The sequence below is a fragment of the Chiloscyllium plagiosum genome, chromosome 18, assembly GCF_004010195.1.
Source record: "Chiloscyllium plagiosum isolate BGI_BamShark_2017 chromosome 18, ASM401019v2, whole genome shotgun sequence".
In the NCBI taxonomy this organism is placed as follows: Eukaryota; Metazoa; Chordata; class Chondrichthyes; order Orectolobiformes; family Hemiscylliidae; genus Chiloscyllium; species Chiloscyllium plagiosum.
Genome location: NC_057727.1, coordinates 21,548,990 through 21,569,018, shown reverse-complemented (window position 1 = coordinate 21,569,018; position 20,029 = coordinate 21,548,990). Strand labels below are relative to the sequence as shown.

General features: G+C 38.2%; 1 protein-coding gene and 1 long non-coding RNA gene across 5 annotated transcripts in view; one reads left to right on the top strand and one right to left on the bottom strand.

Annotated features, from left to right (window-relative positions):
- LOC122558936 (POC1 centriolar protein homolog A-like) overlaps window positions 1–20,029 on the bottom strand; it is a 116,581-nt gene that overhangs the window by 66,704 nt on the left and 29,848 nt on the right. For 3 of the 4 annotated variants that reach the window (XM_043707916.1, XM_043707912.1, XM_043707913.1), the window contains 5 exons: window positions 17,770–17,949; window positions 14,643–14,750; window positions 13,844–13,921; window positions 9,513–9,628; window positions 6,860–6,993 (listed from right to left, as the gene is read on the bottom strand). In XM_043707916.1, the coding sequence (XP_043563851.1) occupies window positions 6,860–6,993; window positions 9,513–9,628; window positions 13,844–13,921; window positions 14,643–14,750; window positions 17,770–17,949 (616 nt within the window). The remainder of the gene's footprint in view (window positions 1–6,859; window positions 6,994–9,512; window positions 9,629–13,843; window positions 13,922–14,642; window positions 14,751–17,769; window positions 17,950–20,029) is intronic. The other variant, XM_043707914.1, reaches the window with a different exon arrangement.
- On the top strand, window positions 215–17,634 carry LOC122558938. Its single transcript, XR_006314274.1, has 3 exons — window positions 215–307; window positions 8,391–8,455; window positions 16,001–17,634. It is a non-coding gene; the product is annotated as an uncharacterized LOC122558938 (long non-coding RNA).

The window sequence follows — 20,029 nt, the reverse complement described above, 5'->3', positions numbered from 1 at the left end:
CCAAGCTTGGAAAGGAAGGGCAATCTAAGATATAATTATGTATAGGAATGTAAACTTGGCCCTGTTCCTTGGGTAAGCTAGCAATGATCAGCTGGTATCTTACATACCAGGCGCCTGAAACAGAGGTCTTATTACGTCAAAGCATATTTCTGGATCACCATCACTTCCCCTACTAATCTATCACTTCCTCAGTTCCCTCCCAGAATGCTAGCGAGTTGCCAGACAAAAACATATGTCAAATCTGGAACAGGCACATTCACCCACACAAATAAATACAGCTGGAAGATTTCTCAGAACAAGCTGTTCTGTAAGTACATAGAAAACTACTCTGAAACATTTCACGTTTCCCACTTTTGTTGCTGATCATTGTTCTATCCAATATGCTTTTTACTAACGTTTGTTATATCAATAGATATATAATTTTAAAAAAGGATGTAGACGCAGTATGATTATGAACAGCCACCTTTTTAAAGAAAATAAACTCTTATTTTGGACATTAAAATTAGGTTTAAAACTGTAACGTGCCCAAATTTTCTTTTTTCCCATGGGCTCCTTGGTTAACCTTTGTCATCTTCCATGCTGATAACAAATTATTAAAACTGATGTTTATCACTGCTTTAATTTTTAGAAAAGAAGAGTAAGTTCATCAGGTGATATTTCAAAGGATGCTGAAGGGACTTAAAGACTCAACAAAAAAACCCATAAAATATATGAAAAGCTTATATTTTTCTGGATACTATAGAAAAATGAGAAACTACATCTTTTAGGAGAGATTTGGGATGCTGTGCTATTTCTAGCCAAAAAGGTCAAAATATCAATAGAAATATTTATAATTCTCAAGCATTTTATTGGTGAATTAGAAAATACTACTTTGGCTGAAGAGTTAATAAGTAAAGATTGCCAATTTCTGGTTATTATTAACAATGTAAGGACAAGGTTTGAGAGAAATTTCTTTATGTATTGTATCTGAGGCATCCTTGAAGGGAAAAGTGCATAACAATTGTGATGGTGAATGATAAAATATTTTATGTGGAGGTCAAGGTAAGTTTGGATTGCTCTAGCAAACAGACAGCACAGACAGAAGGATTCAAATAGCCTTTTTCTGTGCTGTGAACTTCCTGTGCTGTGAACTTTTATAATTTTAGCTCATATGAAACTCCCTGTATGCGATTAAAAGCTATAAACACTAGGTGCAAGATTAACTCAGATTGTATTAGCACAAAAATGTCAAAGGCAGATGATCACCAAAGAAAGTGTTTAAATGCTATTCCCAGCTGATGGTCGGAAACCTGGGAGGCCAGAATTAAACACGATTTCCTGTGGGGAAGCAGCAGATTAATGACCAATTAAAATGTTAAATACTATTGCCAGCTGGAAACCTGTGGGCAAAGTCTGCTGACTGCAAATACTTTAAACAGCCTTCCAGACTGATGGCAGGAAACCGACATGCCAGGCTGGTTGACAACTAAATAAAATATTGATAATGCTTTATCTTTACAAATGCTAACATAAAAACCACAAGTTGAAAATCAGATAGTAAACCTGGCATGTATAGAAGGACACCTTAAATAATTATACTGATTACTTTAAATATTCAGTTGATACACAACCATGAAGGAATCTAAAATGAGAAACCTTATCCATTAGACCATTAACAGAAGAATGGAATTTCTATCCTTAAACCTAGGAATCTGGAATTAACAACTATAAAAAACAAAATTTATTTTTAAAAATTATTTTCTGCTAATATTCTTCCTTTATCAATAAATATAGATAGAAATGTTTCATAACAAATATAGAAATTACACAAGTCTGGAACAAGATATTAAAACAAATCCATTTGCCAGTATTGTGATAGTCTTCTGAAGGTTCAATACTTTTATTCATTGAGGTCAAAGTCTTAGGCTAGAATTCTGAATCAGGAAACTGCCTGCTCCAGCAGTTCTGGGATCTGACTCTACATTGACCCCAACACAATTTTCAAATGTAAATGAGCCAATAGGAATAAAACAGAAAATGGTTTCAGATTTCCGGCATCTGCAATCACAAAAAGTGCTGGAGAAACTCAGCAGATCTGGCAGCATCTGTCAAGAGAAAACATTCTGTGAAGGATCCAGTAATCCTTCTTGAAAACTAATATTTGAATTGACTTGTTATTGTCACATAAACCGGAGTACAGTGAAAAGCTTTGTTTTGCGAACAGTACAGGCAGATCAGAACATACAGGGACAGACAGTGGGTGATTAAGACAGAGCGAGGCATACAGAGTTATGGCTGCACAGGAAGTGCACAAAAGCAAGGTCACCATTACATTTGAAATTAGAGAGGTCCATTCAGCAGCCTAATAACAGCAGGGAAGAAGCTGTTCTTACACCTGTTGGTATGAGTGTTCAAGCTTCTGTATTTTCTGCCTGATTGAAGAGATTACTAACGAGGTGAGAGGGGTCTTTGATGATGTTGGCAGCCTTCCCGCTACAATGAGAAGTGTAGATGGAGTCCATGGTTGGCTTTTGTGATGGCCTGGGCTGCGTACACAACTTTCTGTAGTTTCTTCTGGTCCGAGGCACAGCCATTGCCGTACCAAGCTTTTATGCACCCAGATAGAATGCCATCTATGGTGCATTTATAAAAGTTGGTGAGGGTCCTTATGGATATGTCAAATTGCCTCAGCCTCCTAAGTTGTTGTTGTGCCTTTGTAACAGTTGCATTTATGCGCAAGGTCCAAGGCAGATTGTTGTTTACTGTCACGAGTAGCGAGGAAAAGGATTTCTGAAGAAGGGTCACTGGACTGGAAATGTCCTGAAATCTGTTTTCTCTCCACCAATCCTGCCAGAGTTTCTCCAGCACTTTCAGTGTTTGTAATAGGCTCTGGATTGAGTTTCATATCCAATCAGTAGCATTGTAAGGCTTCTAACTGTATACAGTAATATATAGTACACAAAAGCTTGGAAGGCCGTGTGCTCTTAGAAATCCCTTATGTTGTCAGACAAGTACCAAGTTGCATCACTGAACACAAAACAAGAAAAAATAGGAGGGTCAGATTACAACAGGATCTGGACCAGATGGGCCAATGGCCTGAGAAGTGGCAGATGGAGTTTAATTCAGATAAATGCGAGGTGCTGCATTTTGAGAAAGCAAATCTTAGCAGGACTTATACACTTAATGGTAAGGTCCGAGGGAGTGTTGCTGAACAAAGAGACCTTGGAGTGCAGGTTCATAGCTCCTTGAAAGTGGAGTCGCAGGTAGATAGGATAGTGTAAAAGGTTTTCCTTTATCGGTCAGAATATTGAGTACAGGATGTAGGAAGTCATGTTGCAGCTGTACAGGACATTGGTCAGGTCACTGTTGGAATATTGCATGCAATTCTGATCTTCCTTTCGGAAAGATGTTGTGAAACTTGAAAGGGTTCAGAAAAGACTTAGAAGGATGTTGTCAGGATTGGAGGATTTGAGCTACAGGGAGAGGCTGAACAGCCTGGGGCTGTTTTCCCTGGAGCGTCGGACGCCTCGGGGTGACCTTATACAGGTTTACAAAATTACGAGGGGCATGGATAGGATAAATAGGCAAAGTCTTTTCCCTGGGGGCGGGGAGTCCAGAACTAGAGGGCATAGGTATCGGGGGAGAGGGGAAAGATATAAAAGAGACCTAAGGGGCAACGTTTTCAAACAGAGGGTGGTATGTGTATGGAATGAGCTGCCAGAGGATGTGGAGGAGGCTGGTACAATTGCAACATTTAAGAGGTATTTGGATGGGTATATGAATAGGAAGGGTTTGGAGGGATATGGGCCGGGTGCTGGCAGGTGGGACTAGATTGGGTTGGGACAGCTGGTCGGCATGGACAGGTTGGACCAAAGGGTCTGTTTCCATGCTGTACATCTCTATAGCTCTATGAATGGGCATTTTGCTTCTTGAGGTTGCTTTGCCATTCAATAAGATCACAGCTGATCTGATTGGGGCGTCAGGTACAGTTTTCTGGCTGCCTCCCCTAAGCCACAACTGTCCTGTAGATTAAAAATCCAACAAACTATTAGTGGGCGGCACGGTGGCACAGTGGTTAGCACTGCTGCCTCACAGCGCCAGAGACCCGGGTTCAATTCCCGACTCAGGCGACTGACTGTGTGGAGTTTGCACATTCTCCCCGTGTCTGCGTGGGTTTCCTCCGGGTGCTCCGGTTTCCTCCCACAGTCCAAAGATGTGCGGGTCAGGTGAATTGGCCATGCTAAATTGCCCATAGTGTTAGGTTAAAGGGGTAAATGTAGGGGTATGGGTGGGTTGCGCTTCGGCGGGTCGGTGTGGACTTGTTGGGCCGAAGGGCCTGTTTCCACACTAAGTAATCTAATCTAATCAAACTCAACCTTGAATGTATCAAATAACACAGCTCCCATTTGTCTCTGGGGTCTAGAATTTCAACTTTGAGGCATTAATCATTATCATTTTAAGGTTGGAAATAATAAAGTGGCACCGTTAAGGAGGACAACAGGATTGAGGATGATGTCATGCTTTGAGAACTGAGAGAGGGCAGCCTACTCATGATTTATTTACTCTGCATTCTGCAGGATATATCTGACAATTTTTGGGAGATGTCATGCATCAGAGGTGGGGTGCCAAGTTTGCACCTACTCTAAACAAGCAAGGAGGTTGCTTTAACATCTGCCATGGCAAGACTAATCAGCCAGGAGAATAGGCTCAGGTGACTGCTCTATTTTCATATGAATGTCATTCAGCAGAGTCCTGCCAAATGTACTCAGTGGTTTGTTAATATGGACCATGTTGACCACTGTCATTTATAAAGTTGATTGTGATGGACCCCCCTGAGTTACCAATTCTCAACAATATCTTCTTCTTGTGTATCCTATGAGGATGGCAGCTGATAAAGTGGAACAGCACAAACATTGCCAAATTCCACAAAACCTGCAAAGTCATACCATACCTCCACACCATCCACCTTGGAGGGGCAAAAATCTAGCTTAGAACAGGGAGCACAAGGTAAGCTGCACATCAGCAGTGAGGAAAAAGCAAATTAAGCTGTGGACAATCACCTTTGGCGGACAGACATAACTGTATTCCACAGATTGAAGATAGTTCAATTGTCATGTAGAAGGACAGTCACGTAGCATCAAAGGCAAACATGATTCTTATTGACAGATTCCAGCTGAATTGCATAACAATAGGCAGTCAATAGAGCTGTGGATTTGATCTAAAACCCTAGCTCAACATACCTGAATATAACTTTAAGCCTATTAACTCAGTTTCTCCTTCCAAAAATGGCATTCAGAATTCCACCATTTTGTTTTTTCTAAATTTCAGATTTTCAACAGCTACAGTATTTTGCTTTTGTTCAGCCTCTTGCTCAACTTTAACATAGTTGTAGTAAAGACAACACAAGCTACTTGTTACAAGAGATTTTGCAGTAATAGAAAAGCACCTCACCCTTTATGAAGTTATGTTTAAACTACAAAAAAGGACAGCTGGTTATTTAAGACAAAATGCAATGGAAAACAACAGAAAATCAGGATTTTTCTATAATTGATAGATTCCACATTACCAAACATTTAGGTACAAATTTAAAAAGATCTTTCTGGAGTAGTTGATTGTAATTTAAGTTAACATTCAATGCTAATTATCACAATCAGGTTTTTTTGATATAGTTAGAAAATTTAGACAACAGTTTAAATATATATGCTCACCAATAATAGTGACAGTAAGCTTGACTCTGGTTCCAAAAAGAAACAAAACTAGGAGTCAAAATTTGGAAACATAAATGATGATCAATATTATGAACTGCAAGTTACCAACAGTGTTAAGATTTAAATACTGTATTTGGAATGGTGCTTGGAATCACACTTTATAACAAATAAGTTACTTAGTCTTCATCCAGACAATAACAACGTGATAGCTGGGGAAAACTGCAAGTCTGTAGATTGAACCCTTTCAACAACACGGGATCCTTGTGATTTAAGAGCAAGAGTAGGCCAATCAGCCAATCTAACCTGATCTGCAATTTAATAAACCTGATTGTGGCCTCAAATCCACATTACCACCTAACACATAACTACAGAGGTGTTTTTAAATAAAAGTACAGCTGATGCTGGACAGATGAAACAACACAGAACGTTGGAGAAGCTCAGCAGGTTGTTAGCATCTGTGAAGAGAGAGAGCATTAATAGTTTGAATCTTGTATGATTACTTCAGAACTCTTCTACAATGAGTTTATTTGTCTGGATACTGTCAGGCTGAACAACTCATCGGTAATCAGTCACATGTACTTATTCACACATCAGCCAGGATGATCAAAGCAGCCGTAATCTCATGTGAATGGCAGAGCAGACTTGATGAGCCAAATGGCCTAACTCTGCTCCTATGTTTTGCAGTTTTAATTACCAATATTGTTGGTGAAGGGCCCGGATGCTAACAATGGAAAACCAAATTTCCTATCTAGTCCTAACAGAAGAAAGGAGGCTGGATCCAAGGCTCGGAGATTAATTCTTCTGTTTGTAAGAAGGTGCTCTGCTCTGAAGTGACTTGCTGCAAAGATGTAATTTTCAAAGATATCTTAAGATTAGTAGCCATGCACAACAAAGTGCTCTTTCCTGCATTCCAGCTAAGATTCTTTAATAATCAAAACAAACCAGTGAAATTTTTAATAAATGAATTGTTCACCTCAGTCTTAAAAGCCCTCATTATAAAATGCATATTTTTCACAGGATATGAAAAGCAGCCCAATTTGTAATTGAGTCATTGTGAAAAAAGTCTAAATATTTGTTGTATAGACAGTTACACAATGCCAAACATAAAAAGCCCTCATAGTCAAAATAAAAAGATTCTTACCAAAATAAAAAATCTCATTTCATCAGCTCACCTGATGGCCATGAAGTGTATAGAGTAATTTCCCTTCCAGTAAATCAAGTATCTTCAGTGTTGAATCATTAGAGGCAGTTATGAGATAGTTTCCATTTGGATGGAAAGAGAGGCTGTTTACCACAGCACTGTGCACTGCAAGAAAACAAAAATTTCCTTAGTAATGCTCTTCATTCTTTAAATTAAGTACCCCACAAACCAACATGTTGTCCAAATGGAAAAGCATTTTAGAATAATAACCTCAAATGACACCAAATTCCCCAATTCCTCCCCTAGAGTAAAGGAGAATTTTCTACCCCTTGAAATTTAGAATTTGGCACAATCCTACAAAAATAAAGCAAATGTCCATATACAATTTAAAATAACCTCAAAGAAGTTATGGGATTACAGATGTGAGCTTAATATGTGATTAATGCTTCCATCTCAATTAATGGAACAATTCTACAAGATGGATAATCTTCACTTGTTCAGATGCCATCCTTCACAATCACAAACACTAACAGAGGAGCAAAAACTGAATGAGCTGTGAAGAGCATAAGGTCTGGTGGATAGGGAGACTTTCAAAATAGATAACACCTTTGTAGTAATAATAACACATCACAAAGATATGCAAGTTACTTCAGTGTAATGTACTGCACCGTAAACATGTCTTAAATTAGTTCTAAGATCTTCACTAAACCCAAAGTTTCTGGACAACTAAGAGCTATCTACTTAGAATGCACAACAGCACTTTCACAAATTTTAATTTATATTAACAATCAATGACATTATTCCTTTGAATTGTAAGTTATCAAGAACTACAAGTGAAATCCAGTGCAGGAAAAATATCATTCTCATCCATTCTAATTTATTGTCTCCATAATTCTACCTCTTTCTTTTCAAAACCCCACCTTTCCTAGAAATGGACAACCATTTCTATTAGTAGCATGGAAGCTACTTTTCCAAGGCAGGTTAAAACTAAATTGCACAGTTGAAAAGGTTAAAAGGGAAATGTTAACAATCATGGACAAGTTCACTTATAAACTAATTGGCACTGTATGGGCATAGCACGCCATCTCTCTTGTGCAACAAAATGGCCAGCATGGGAGATGCCCACTGACACTATAGCTTAACAAAAGCTTTTCATTTTCAGAATGTTCACATTTCACATTAAAATGGCACTTCAAAACAAAAATAACCCACAGAACCTATTTTCAAATAACAGACAATAATTTTAATGGCAATTAATTACAATTATATTTAAAATGCATCTTAAAATAACTGCATCAGCCACTTTGATCAACACTTGGCATAAAAATTTCTTTATACAGCAGCTCTCGTATCTGCGCGCATGTGCACACACACAAACAAACAAACTGGGTTTGCACCAAAGACTCAATGCAATGTGCATGAAAACCTTTGACCAGAAGCAACAAAGGAAACAAAAATGTAATTTATTTAAATGATCTATGCAATTTGTAACTGCTTTTATGAATTTGCGAATGTAAGTTTTAGTTGCATCAATTGGAAATTGTTTGATTTTCATGTTCAAGGGTAAGAAGACATACCAGCCCTTGTGATCCGGCAACTCTTGACCTGGAAGCAATACCACCTTGAGGTAAGTTGAATAAGCAATGAGCTAGCAAACACAAACAAGAAATACAGATACAAAGGATAGCTATAAACAGAGAAGCTAGAGGGAGAAGGCAATAGCACAAAGTTGCAAACACAAATAAAAGCAGAAAGAGGAGCTCAGAATTCTCATGAAAACATGCAAATCACTCTCAAGAAGTTATCCATTTCCTTGTTGAACAGAAAAAGACACATGCATTCTTGGAAATACAGTGTGAACTCGCAAAAAAAAAAAAGCCTAAAACCTGGAAAGCTTTGCAAATAGCTCAGATATGCTAAAGAGCTGGATATTTTCAAAATATTGAACAAACCATGAATGGGATGTTACTGTTTGTCATTTGTGAAGGAAATCTGAAAAGACACTATCAAAACTGATATGACAAGTAGGAGTGCAATGATAAGTATGAAACCCAAAGTTGAAAGTAATCACATAGGCCTTCTGACTTAACATATCAAGTAAAAAGCAGCATTTTGTGGATATCTGTAGCTACATAATGTTGAGTAATGAGTGGCGTGAATGCTTGTGATATCAGAATTACATTGATTATCTGAAGTGCAATTTATCTTTTTTTGAAGTATCATTTGCTTATTAATATATGTCATTTGCATTTGTTCCAATTAGTGTATAAAGCTACAAAGTATAGAGTCTTGTCTGTATTCTCTTCATATGACGGTCTTCAGTAAACTTGTTCATTTTGATTTGCCACTCAGTTGTACCATTTTTTCCAAGAATCATTTGTCACAGTTCAATGTTTGATTTTGGACTTTCTCTCATTAGTGTGAAGAAGGTATACAGAGAAACGTCTATGGAAAAACCTCTGTTAGATATTCATAAAAGATAATCTGCAAGTACACAATACAACTATAAAATAACTTTCAACTCACAATTCCTCAGACTAATTAAAATACACAAGAACAGGTATCGAAAAATAATTTAAAGATGCCGTGTCTCATGGTTCAGTTAAATATCATAAACCTACTTAAGGTACTCATTATTTCAATTCCATTTGTCATGCATAACACAGAGAATATTATCTACTTACCTCGATAATGCTGAAGAAGCTTGTTTGTACGTATGTCCCAAAGCTTAACAGTGCTATCTGCTCCTGCTGCTGCAATACATGTTCCATTGGGATGAAAATCTACATAATTCACAAATCTTTTCGGAAGGAAAGAAAACGTATTTAGTCTATTTACTTCTCACATTGTAATCAAAAGGAAAGTGACTGGCCGATAGCAAATTTTATTTTAAGTGTACAGTGGGTAACTTAACAATTGAGCCAAACTGTAAAAACACTCATGGCAGCTGGCAGGAATTTGAGGAATTAGAGTTACATCAGTGTTTCTGTATGGTTTCCAAGCAATGGAGGTGGGTAGCTAATTGAAATAACTAATGCTTGGGGGAGACAGGCCTTCCTCACGTACAGGGGCCTCTCTACTGCAGGGTGGCTTTTTTGTTGCAGAAAAAAAAAAAGATGACTCCACAACCTCCCCATTGAGCCAGGTGAAGGTTATTTCTCCTCTAATCTAAGAAGCCGAACAACTTTGCCCACTCTGTATTTAATTTTATCACTTCGAGAATGCCTCTATTTATCTCACTCAGCAGCACCCAGCCCTCTAATTGGGTGTTCAGTTCCAGATGCTTGCCTGCCATCCTAAAGATGTCAATTTGGAAACTGCCACCACGAATTGCTGTGCTAACCTCTCTCCAGCAGTGTAGACTCATTTAGTACCAAAGTGATCACCCCAAACTCTGAGAAAATCCTGCACAATACGCTTTTACATTTAACACCTAATAATGAGATGATATTTCCTCTTTCCAATGTTTTCCAAATGAAACAAATTTAAGTTACCTTTATCAACATGTCAATAAAAGTTTATAGAACAAAACAATGTTGAATTTCATCACACACAAAGGCAATGAGGATGGTTGCTGGATAAAATTAAAAGAATCGCATAAGTGGAGCAAATAATGGGACAAAATTTAGTGTGAACATAATAAGGCTAACGATGGTCACTTTTTAAAAAAATATGCAAACAAGGCAGCAGCTACAGAGGAGTACCACTGTACAATTAAACACAAAAATCTAGATTCAAAAATCCACTGTCCCAAGGTGCCCTGTCCCTCCTCTGTAAGGAAATGGTTATCATCTCCTCTGTCAAATGCATTGAAAGGTGTGAATTTGCTGGATTTGTATTGTCAGCATGGGGTAAACTTAACAGAGTAGGTTAACTTTTGTCTAAATATCCTTGGGAATATGAATGTGTTGTATCTTAAATACATTCGCAAAATCACAGTCACAGAAGCATTACAGTATATGAGGTGGTCTTTTGGTCCATACTGGCTGCACCATCTCTCCAAATGAGCATTGGAGATTAGTGTCATTCCCCTGCCTTTTCCCCATAACACTGCACATTAAATAAAACAAATCAACAACTGCCCTCTTGAAATGCCTCAACTGAATCCAACTCCACCGCACCTCTAGGAAGTGCTTTTGTCATGACACAAAATTAATTCAGCTGTCTCCAAGTATTTTGCAAACCCTGATATTCTGTCCTGGTTTCCACACCCCTGTTAGTTTAATTTAAAGCTTCCTGAACAGCACTAGCCAAGTGCCCCAAAGGCATTCACTTTGAGTTCTATTTGGATGCAATCAGTCCTGTTTGTACAAACATCATCCCCTCCAAAACCAATCCTAGTGTCTCAGGAATTGAAAATCTTCCCTCTTGCATTCTTTCCAACCACTACTTTTGTACTCAGTTGGAAGTGACACAAGAAGTAATCCAGAGAATACTATTTTTGAGGCCTGACTTGTTAATTTTTTACCAAATTTCCCAAATTCTGACTGTAGGATCACATTCCACTCCATGCCCTTGTTGCTGGTACCAAATGCAGACCAATAGTAGTGAATTTCATAAGCTCACCACTCTCTGGGTGAAAAAATTTCTCCTCAGTCCTGAAAGGTCTATCCTTTATCCTTAAACAATGACCACTTGTTCTGGGATCCCATGTTAGGGGAGCATCCTTCCTGCATCTACAACTTTGAACATAAAACAGTGCAGCACAGGAATGGGCTCTTCAGCCCATAACGCTGTACCAAACATGATGCCAAATTAAACTAAAAGTCCATTAAATGATCCTATCATACCTGCCTCCAGTACCACCTCTGGCAGTGCATTCCAGACTCCAATCACTCATTCTGTGTAAAAAAACACTTGCCCCTCATGTTTCCTTTGAACTCCCCTCCTTACCTTAAATGCATATCCCCTAGTATTAGACATTTCAACTCTGGGAAAAAGATTCTGACAGTCAACCCTGCCATCTCAATTTTATAGACTTCTACCAAGTCACCCCCCTCAGCCTCCACAACTCCAGAGAAAACAACCCAAAGTTTTCTATCCCCTCCGTATAGCTCATACTCCCTAATCTAGATAGCATCCTGGTAAACATCTTCTGCACCCTCTCCAGAGCTTCCACACCATTCCTGTAACATGACAACCAGAATTAAACGCAATATTCTAAATGTGACCTAATCAAAGGCTTATAAAGTTGCAACATGTCCTGACTCCTGTACTCAATTCCCCGACTAATAAAGGCAAGTATGCCATATGCTTTTGTTGCCATTCTATCTACTTGAATGACCAATTTGTCTAGTCCTGTTAGAATTTTACAGGATTCTTTGAGATCCTCTCTCATTCTTCTAAACTCCAGTGAATATAATCCTAACCAAATCAATTTCTCCCTGCAAGACAACCCGTCATCCTAGGAATCTCTGCTGCACTCTGTCTATGTAACAAGAACATCCTTTGACTGGGACAATACATACATCCTAGTCAGGCTAAACAAAGACACACACGGGAATTCCTAGAGGCCTGGCATTCAAACCGGAACTCCATCATCAACATCGATTTGGACCCCATTTACCCACCTCTCAGTAAAAGAACCATAAGTGGTATCACCCATCACAACAAACTAAGACACATAAATAGAAAGCAGGACAGAACATCAGCACTTCAACCAAGGCTCAATGATGATGTTGCCTAGCATGGTGACAAATGTCTGAAAACAAATCTTCCAGTACAGCGAGCAAATTTACAACCTGAACATACTTCTCTTGGATAAGGAGACCAAAACAGCGCACAATATCCCAAGTGTGGCCTCACCAAATGCCCTGTATAAATTCAGCAGGGCATTCTCATTCCTGTACTCAAATCCTCTCACTATGAATGTTAATACACAACTTGCCTTTTTATTGTCTGCTGTACCTACATGTCTATTTTCAGCAACTGGTGCACAATGACATTCAGGTCTCGTTGAACATTCCCCTCTCTCAATTTACAGCCAACCAAATAATAATCTCCCCTCCTATATTTGCTACTAAAGTGGACAACCTCACATTTACCCACAATGTTTTGCAACTGCAATGCATTGCCCACTCAACCTGCCCAAATCACACTGCAACATCTTTGCATCTTCCTCAGCTCATCCTTTAGCTTATAAAGTACACCAATGTATGATAACTTACCAAACACATTCTGAAAATCCAAATATATGGCATCACAACTTTACCCTTTATCTATCCTATGAAAAGTGACTGGACAAACGGGGCCTGTATTCTCTAGAGTCTTGAAGAATGAGGGGTAATGATTGAAACTTACAAAATACTTAAAGGAATAGACAAGGTAGATGCAGGTAAGATGTTTCCCTGGTTGGGGAGGCCAGAATTTTAAAAAACAGGGATGCCATTGAGGTCTGAGATGAGAACTTTTCTTACACATAAGTTGGCGAATATTTGAATTCTCTACTCCAACAGACTAGGGAAGTTCAGTCTTTCAGTATAATTGTCAATGGCATAAAGGATTAAGGGGAAAGCTTGGATAAAACGCATTGAAGTGTTTGATCAACTATTATTGATCAATTATTAATAGCAGTGCAGGTTTGATGGGCTGAATGGCCTATTCCTGTTCCTCCATTTCTCAAAGAAAATCTACATCTAATGTTAGTTTACCAGATATAGCATAAATCATTCTCCTTCAGTTTTATTTAAGACAGTAGTATTGTAAATTATAAATTAGGCAAATTCATTAACAAGGTTAGTAATATCATTAGAATTGGCTTTATTGTCACGTATAGTGACACGAATACAGTAAAAATTTTACAAGTCACCACTTATGGCGCTGTTTAGGTACAAATGTACCTAGGTACAGATTTTCAAGTATAAATTCTCAGGGAAAAGAAAGAAATAAGAAGTCCAGCATTACAGACCTTGTGCCATCTTAAGTACAAAAGTACAAAATCTTTGGAACAAATTAGAAAAATAAAGAAATAAAAAGTTCAGAATAACAGTCTTTCCCACACAGTCCATGCCCGCACCTAGCTTCACCTTGAGGCTCCCTAAGCTGAGAGTCCACTCTGCCAGGAGCCCACACTGTAGCCATAAGTCCATGATGACTTCATTCGAGGCGCAAGGATAGGAGGTAAGAAGAGAGGAGGAGAAAAAGCACGAAAAGAGAACAAAAGTAGAAAGAAAAAGACAGAGCATATGAATTCCAGCTGAGGTAATGAGGTGGAATCATTAATATAAAGGCAAAAACATAACTGTGGTTGAGTAAACATTATCTTTGCAAAATAAAGAAAATAAATATAATCTCCTGTCTAAACTGTGGTCAGCCAAAGGAAATCAAAAGTTAAATACAAATGGCAGTACACCATTAATAAAATTCAGACCTAAATTCACTTATCATCCAATTGCATAATTAATTTTAACAGACCATCTGCTAATTACATAGTAAATTTTAAATGATATCTATCCAAATGCTTTTGTAATGAACACTATCAGCACATACAATCTAAAATGTCACACCTGCTCATTTACCCCTAGCGGTGGTGTACTGAAACCCTCAATCTCTAGACTGGTTTATGTAAATCTTTAACTCCAGAAATTTGCAGCAAATTTGTTAAAATGTACAGAAAGTACCTTCATCCAGGTTATTCCGATCAAAAGAATACCGACAAATGACATCAAGAATTTGGCACACAGGAAAATCATCACTGCAATCTTATGCTATTACTCCACCACATATCTGCATTGCTTGCATCAATGCACTAACAACTATCAAATTATCAATACACTAAAAATTTATTTACAAACACACACAATTAAACACCTTACCCTCCATGTTCATAAAATGAATGAATACATTCTCTAGTAGCTTTATCCCAAATTTTAATCGTTTTATCATCACTGGCAGAAACAATGAGTCGCCCATCTGGTGAAAACCTAGAATTTAAAAACAAAAATTACAGAGAACTTATAAAATGAGGATAAAATTTTGAACTATACACATTATTTTAGATTTTGTTATCAATGCAACTTGTAATGCAAATACCAATAGAAATTCTGTTGGTAAGTCGAAGGATTATGGAATCATAGCAATGTTTCTTCTCTGGTAACTAAGAAAACTGTAATTAAATGTGCAAGATTTCTGTGATGTGAAAAATGTAGTAAATGACTTTTGAGTTAACTTTCAATTCTTCTGTAAGTTATTTTATCAACATGATCAGATTTGTAATCAAATTTACACTGTACAAAAGTATATCTTGTATAATATTTACAGAAGTTCAATTATTCTTTGTCCACATGCATATCTACTGACTTGGAGATCCCATAAAAATAGTCATTTGCAGGATTTAGTCTAATCTATTAATGAACCCAAACAACCCCAACTTAAAAAGAACAACCCAGAAAGAAAGAAAATAAACAATTCTACCAGTCAGAGAAAACAGAAATTCTCAACTGATTTTAAAAGTTATTTCTGATTGCACTTTCTAGTTTTCAGGAAGCTTAATTATGTGCATAAATAAAACAGGTATAGGACTCATCCAATATTACACAAAAGTAACCATACGGAACTGGAAAATAACTGCTTTGGTTTGGCATATTCTAAAAGCTTTCATCTTGCCCCATATTTAGTTTACGGTTACTAGCTAACAACTCCTCAGACAGTCAATGAAAATTCAAATGCCCAAGTAAGGAATGGCAACCAGAACTAATTACAAATGTACCAGTACATAATACGAGCAAGTGTATATATATATAAGCTAGCATACAATACTAACAATAGGATATTCCTAATTTAAATGAGAAAATTCATATCAATCCTCAGTAGCAGCAGACAAAAGCTGTCATTTTAATCAAAATGCTTCAAACACAAGTTTTAACATTATAGTTTCTTATATTCTTTTTAGTCCTAAAAAAGGCCAACTAATGCATCAAAATCTATCCTACTGGAAGGTTCGTGATATTTCACTGTTATTAGGAAACTTGGGTTCTAAAGTGAGTTTTACGAATCCTTTTATATATTTATAGCTTTAAGTTTAATTTGTTTTTCTCTTTTATTTAAGAGGGGAAGACAAAGATTTAGTCTCAATTGAGTTGCAAGAGATGCCAGATGCCTGAAAATTTAAATAAAAGTACTGCAGATGCTGGAGAGCTAAAATAAAAGCAATGTGCTGTTAAAAACTCAACAGGTCTGGCAGCATTGACAGAAGAAGAAAGTTAAAGTTGATTCTTCTTCAGAATTGAAAGGGGCTGGATAAATGATACTGCTATCAAAAGGAGAAGGGAAAGTGGGTGGAAGGTGAAGGTGCCCAGAGCGAACGACAAAGGAGCGCTGATGGAAGTATAGGAAACTTACAGATGCAAAATAAGTAGTAATATTAGAGATATATAGTAGAAAATAGATCAGCTTTGATGAGACGAAACCCATGTACAACATCCACTTGAGGAGCTGGATGTAATCCAAAGCAGGACACTATTCATGCTCTGAAGTTGCTGAAATCTATTAAGAGCCCTGAAGCTGTAAAGTGCCGAAATAGATAAGGAGGTGCTATTTTTTTAGCTTATATTGAGTTTTGCTGGTGGCCCAGGACAGAAATGTTATCAGGAGAGCAAGACGGTGTATTGAAACAGCAAGTAGCTCAAAGGGTGGGATCTTCCTAACGGACCAATCACTAAATAGAATCTACACAAACCCACTTTAAACAATAATGTTTTATAAAGTATGTGTAAATGTTAATAAGAGTATGAACATATCTGGAAAAGTATTTACATGCACTTAAACAAAGTTTTAAAACTTGAGAAAAACAATCCAGTGCCCACGGAAGAGAGAGAAGAAAATTGGGCTGATGTCTCCTACATGGTGTGCTAGGATACTGGGAGACACAGATAGAAACGGAAACAATCCTTTTAGACAGAGTTTAGGGGCAAGCGGTGCGCAGGTCTGTTTCAGTGTGCAGATCTGTTTGAGAGAGTGAAGCAGATCACTCAGAAATGGCTCGTACCAGCAGTGCAGGTTAGTAGTCTCTGGAACAGTTATGCAGAATATAAGTCATCCTGAATAGTTTAATGTCAATAACAGAAAAGCTCCAGTAACAGAAAGCTGTGAAAAATGAATTTAATGAACCTATGTCAAGAAATGAAAGGGGGAAAAAAAGTTTTCTGACAGTCACAAGTACGTATTTACAGCAAGAAAACATGAACATGTTATGGTGTGATTAGATATTACAATCATGTGTACTCCTCTGGAATGTAAACTGTGGGAACACTGTTGTTTGGAGATATGGGTGAGTGAATGTGTAATCTTTTGATTGGAAACTTGTCATCAGCATAAACAGTGTAAAACCAATTGTTTTAGTAGCAAAGTTTAAGTTGTGTGCCATATTTGATGGGTCCACCTTCCATGCATACATGCATAAAAGTTTAAACAGAGAAACTGGCCTGATTTCATCTGAAAGAGGGATTAAATGGTTAAACCTCCTTTTTATGAAATAAAGTGAGTTCTGTCAGCATTTTGTTTGAGTATCTCTGGAAGAGACATGAGCTAAAGAAACAGAACTGCATGAATGGAGAACAATTAAAGCCCTGTCCACTGACAAGGAACTTTAAAGTGCATACAGGGTGACACTTCACCAAGGTTTGAGTATTTGTTAAGGTTGTTATCGAGGTGAAAAAAATTGAATCTTTGTGATATTTGTAATAGGACCATTTTAAATATTTCTAACATAGTTTATGCCTCTGTATTTCTTTTGATGTTCTTCTTGTGGTTATGTGAAGGAACTCACCATGGTAAATAAACTGCAAAAATAAAACTTACGTCTATCAAGCTTAGTTTCATACTGATGTCTGATTTGACTAATATCATCAGCTGGATTATAACACAGAACCATATAGCGGAATATGAAATTAATCATTTTCTGTTTCCTCGATAAAATATAACAACCACTGTTTAGCGACTTACTTTGCACAGCGAACCCAATTTATATGCTGGGTGAGAGAAAAAAGAAACTTCTGCCGATGAACTGTCCAAACTTTGATGGTTTTGTCATCCGAAGCTGTAACCAATGACTGTCCATCTCTGGAGAACTGAACACTTCGAATGGTTCCTGTGTGAGCCTTTAACACTGTTGATTCACCTTTTCTGTGGATAAATAGGAGAAAAAAAATCCAGTGAGCCCATGAAAACCAACATTATGCATTAAAAACCAAATGCTTCACTGATTAGTTGTTCAGCCATTGATTTGATCCATCTCTTTAAAGGCAGCTTTCCTTCCAACATCAATCAATGATGACTAGAACTTCCTAGTTGGCCCACACCCCCTTTTCCTTCCCACAACACAGACAGGGTCCCCCTTAATCTCACCTATTAACCCAATAGCATCCACATTCCAAGGATCATTCGCTGCCATTTCCACTACCTCCAATGGGATGCTACCACCAGTGACATAATCCCCTCCACTCCCTTTTCAGCCTTTCACAGAGACCATTCACTCCAGTATACCTTGGTCCATTCGTCATCTACACCTCACATCTTCCCACACACATATGGACAGGGAGAGGAGGGAAGGGAAGGGAAGGGAAGGGAAGTAAAAGGGAGTTGCATTGCTGGTCAGGGATGATATGACAGCTGTGCTAAAGGAGAACAATATGGAAGGCTTGGGTAATGAGACATTATGGTGGAGCTGAGAAATAAGAAGGGTGCATTACAGGCTGTATTACAGGGGCTGTATTACAGGCCTCCCAACAGTGAGCGTGAGGTAGAAGAACAAATAGGTAAACAGATTATGGAAAGAAGTAGAGGCAATAGAGTAGTGATGATGGGAGATTTTAATTTTCCCAACATTGACTGGGATACACATAGCATCAGAGGTCTGGATGGGGTAGAATTTGTAAGAAGCGTCCAGGAGAGTTTTCCAGAGCAGTATGTCAATAGTCCAACAATGGAAGGGGCCGTATTGGGGAATGTACCAGGACAGGTGGTACAAGTTGCAGTGGGGGATTTCTTTAGGAACAGTGACCACAATTCTGTAAGTTTTAGAATACTCGTAGACAAAGATGAGAGTGGTCCTAAAGGAAGAGTACTAAACTGGGCCAAGGCCAATTATATCAAAATTAGGCAGGAGATGGGAAATGTGGATTGGACACAGCTATTTGAAGGGAAGTCCACATTTGATATGTGGGAGGCTTTCAAAGATAGGTTAAAAATAGTCCAGGATAGGCATGTCCCATTGAAGGCAAAGGATAGGAAAAGCAAGATTCGTGAACCGTGGATGACAGGAGAAATCATTCGGCTAGCCAAGAGGAAAAGGGAAGCGTACATAATGTCCAGGCAGCTAAGAACAGAATGGGCCCTGGTTGAATAGCGGAAGAGCAGGACCAGTCTTAAACGAGGAATGAAGTGTGCTAAAAGGGGTCATGAAATAGTTTTAGCGAGCAGAATTAAGGAGAATCCCAAAGCATTTTGTGCTTATATAAGAAGCAAGTGGTTAACTAGAGAAAGGATTGGTCCTCTAAAGAATAATGAAGGAAGGTTGTGTGCCAAACCTGAGAGAATGAGTGAGATCCTGAGTGATTATTTAGCATCAGTGCTCACTGAGGAGAGGAACATGATGAATGTTGAGATTAGGGATAGAAGTTTGATTAGTCTGGATCACGTTGACATAAGTAGGGAAGACGTGTTGGGTACGCTAGAGGTTATTAAGGTGGACACATCCCCAGGACCAGATGGAATCTATTCCAGGTTGCTGGGGGAGGCGAGAGAGGAAATAGCTGGGGCCCTGACAGATATTTTTGTGGCATCCTTAAACACAAGTCGGGATAGTCAACATGGCTTTGTGCATGGGAAATCATGTCTCACAAACTTGATTGAGATTTTTGATGAAGTAACAAAAAGGATTGATGAGGGCAGAGCAGTAGATGTAATCTATATGGACTTCAGTAAGGCGTTCGACAAGGTTAGACTGATGGGAGACTGATTAGCAAGGTTAGATCTCATGGAATACAGGGAGAACTAGCCATTTGGATACAGAACCAGCTCAAAGGTAGAAGACAGAGGTTGGTGGTGGAGGGTTATTTTTCAGACTGGAGGCCTGTGACCAATGGAGTGCCACAAGGATCGGTGCTGGGTCCTCTACCTTTTGGTCATTTACATAAATGATTTGGATGCGAGCATAAGAGGTACAGTTAGCAAGTTTGCAGATGACACCAAAATTGGAGGTGTA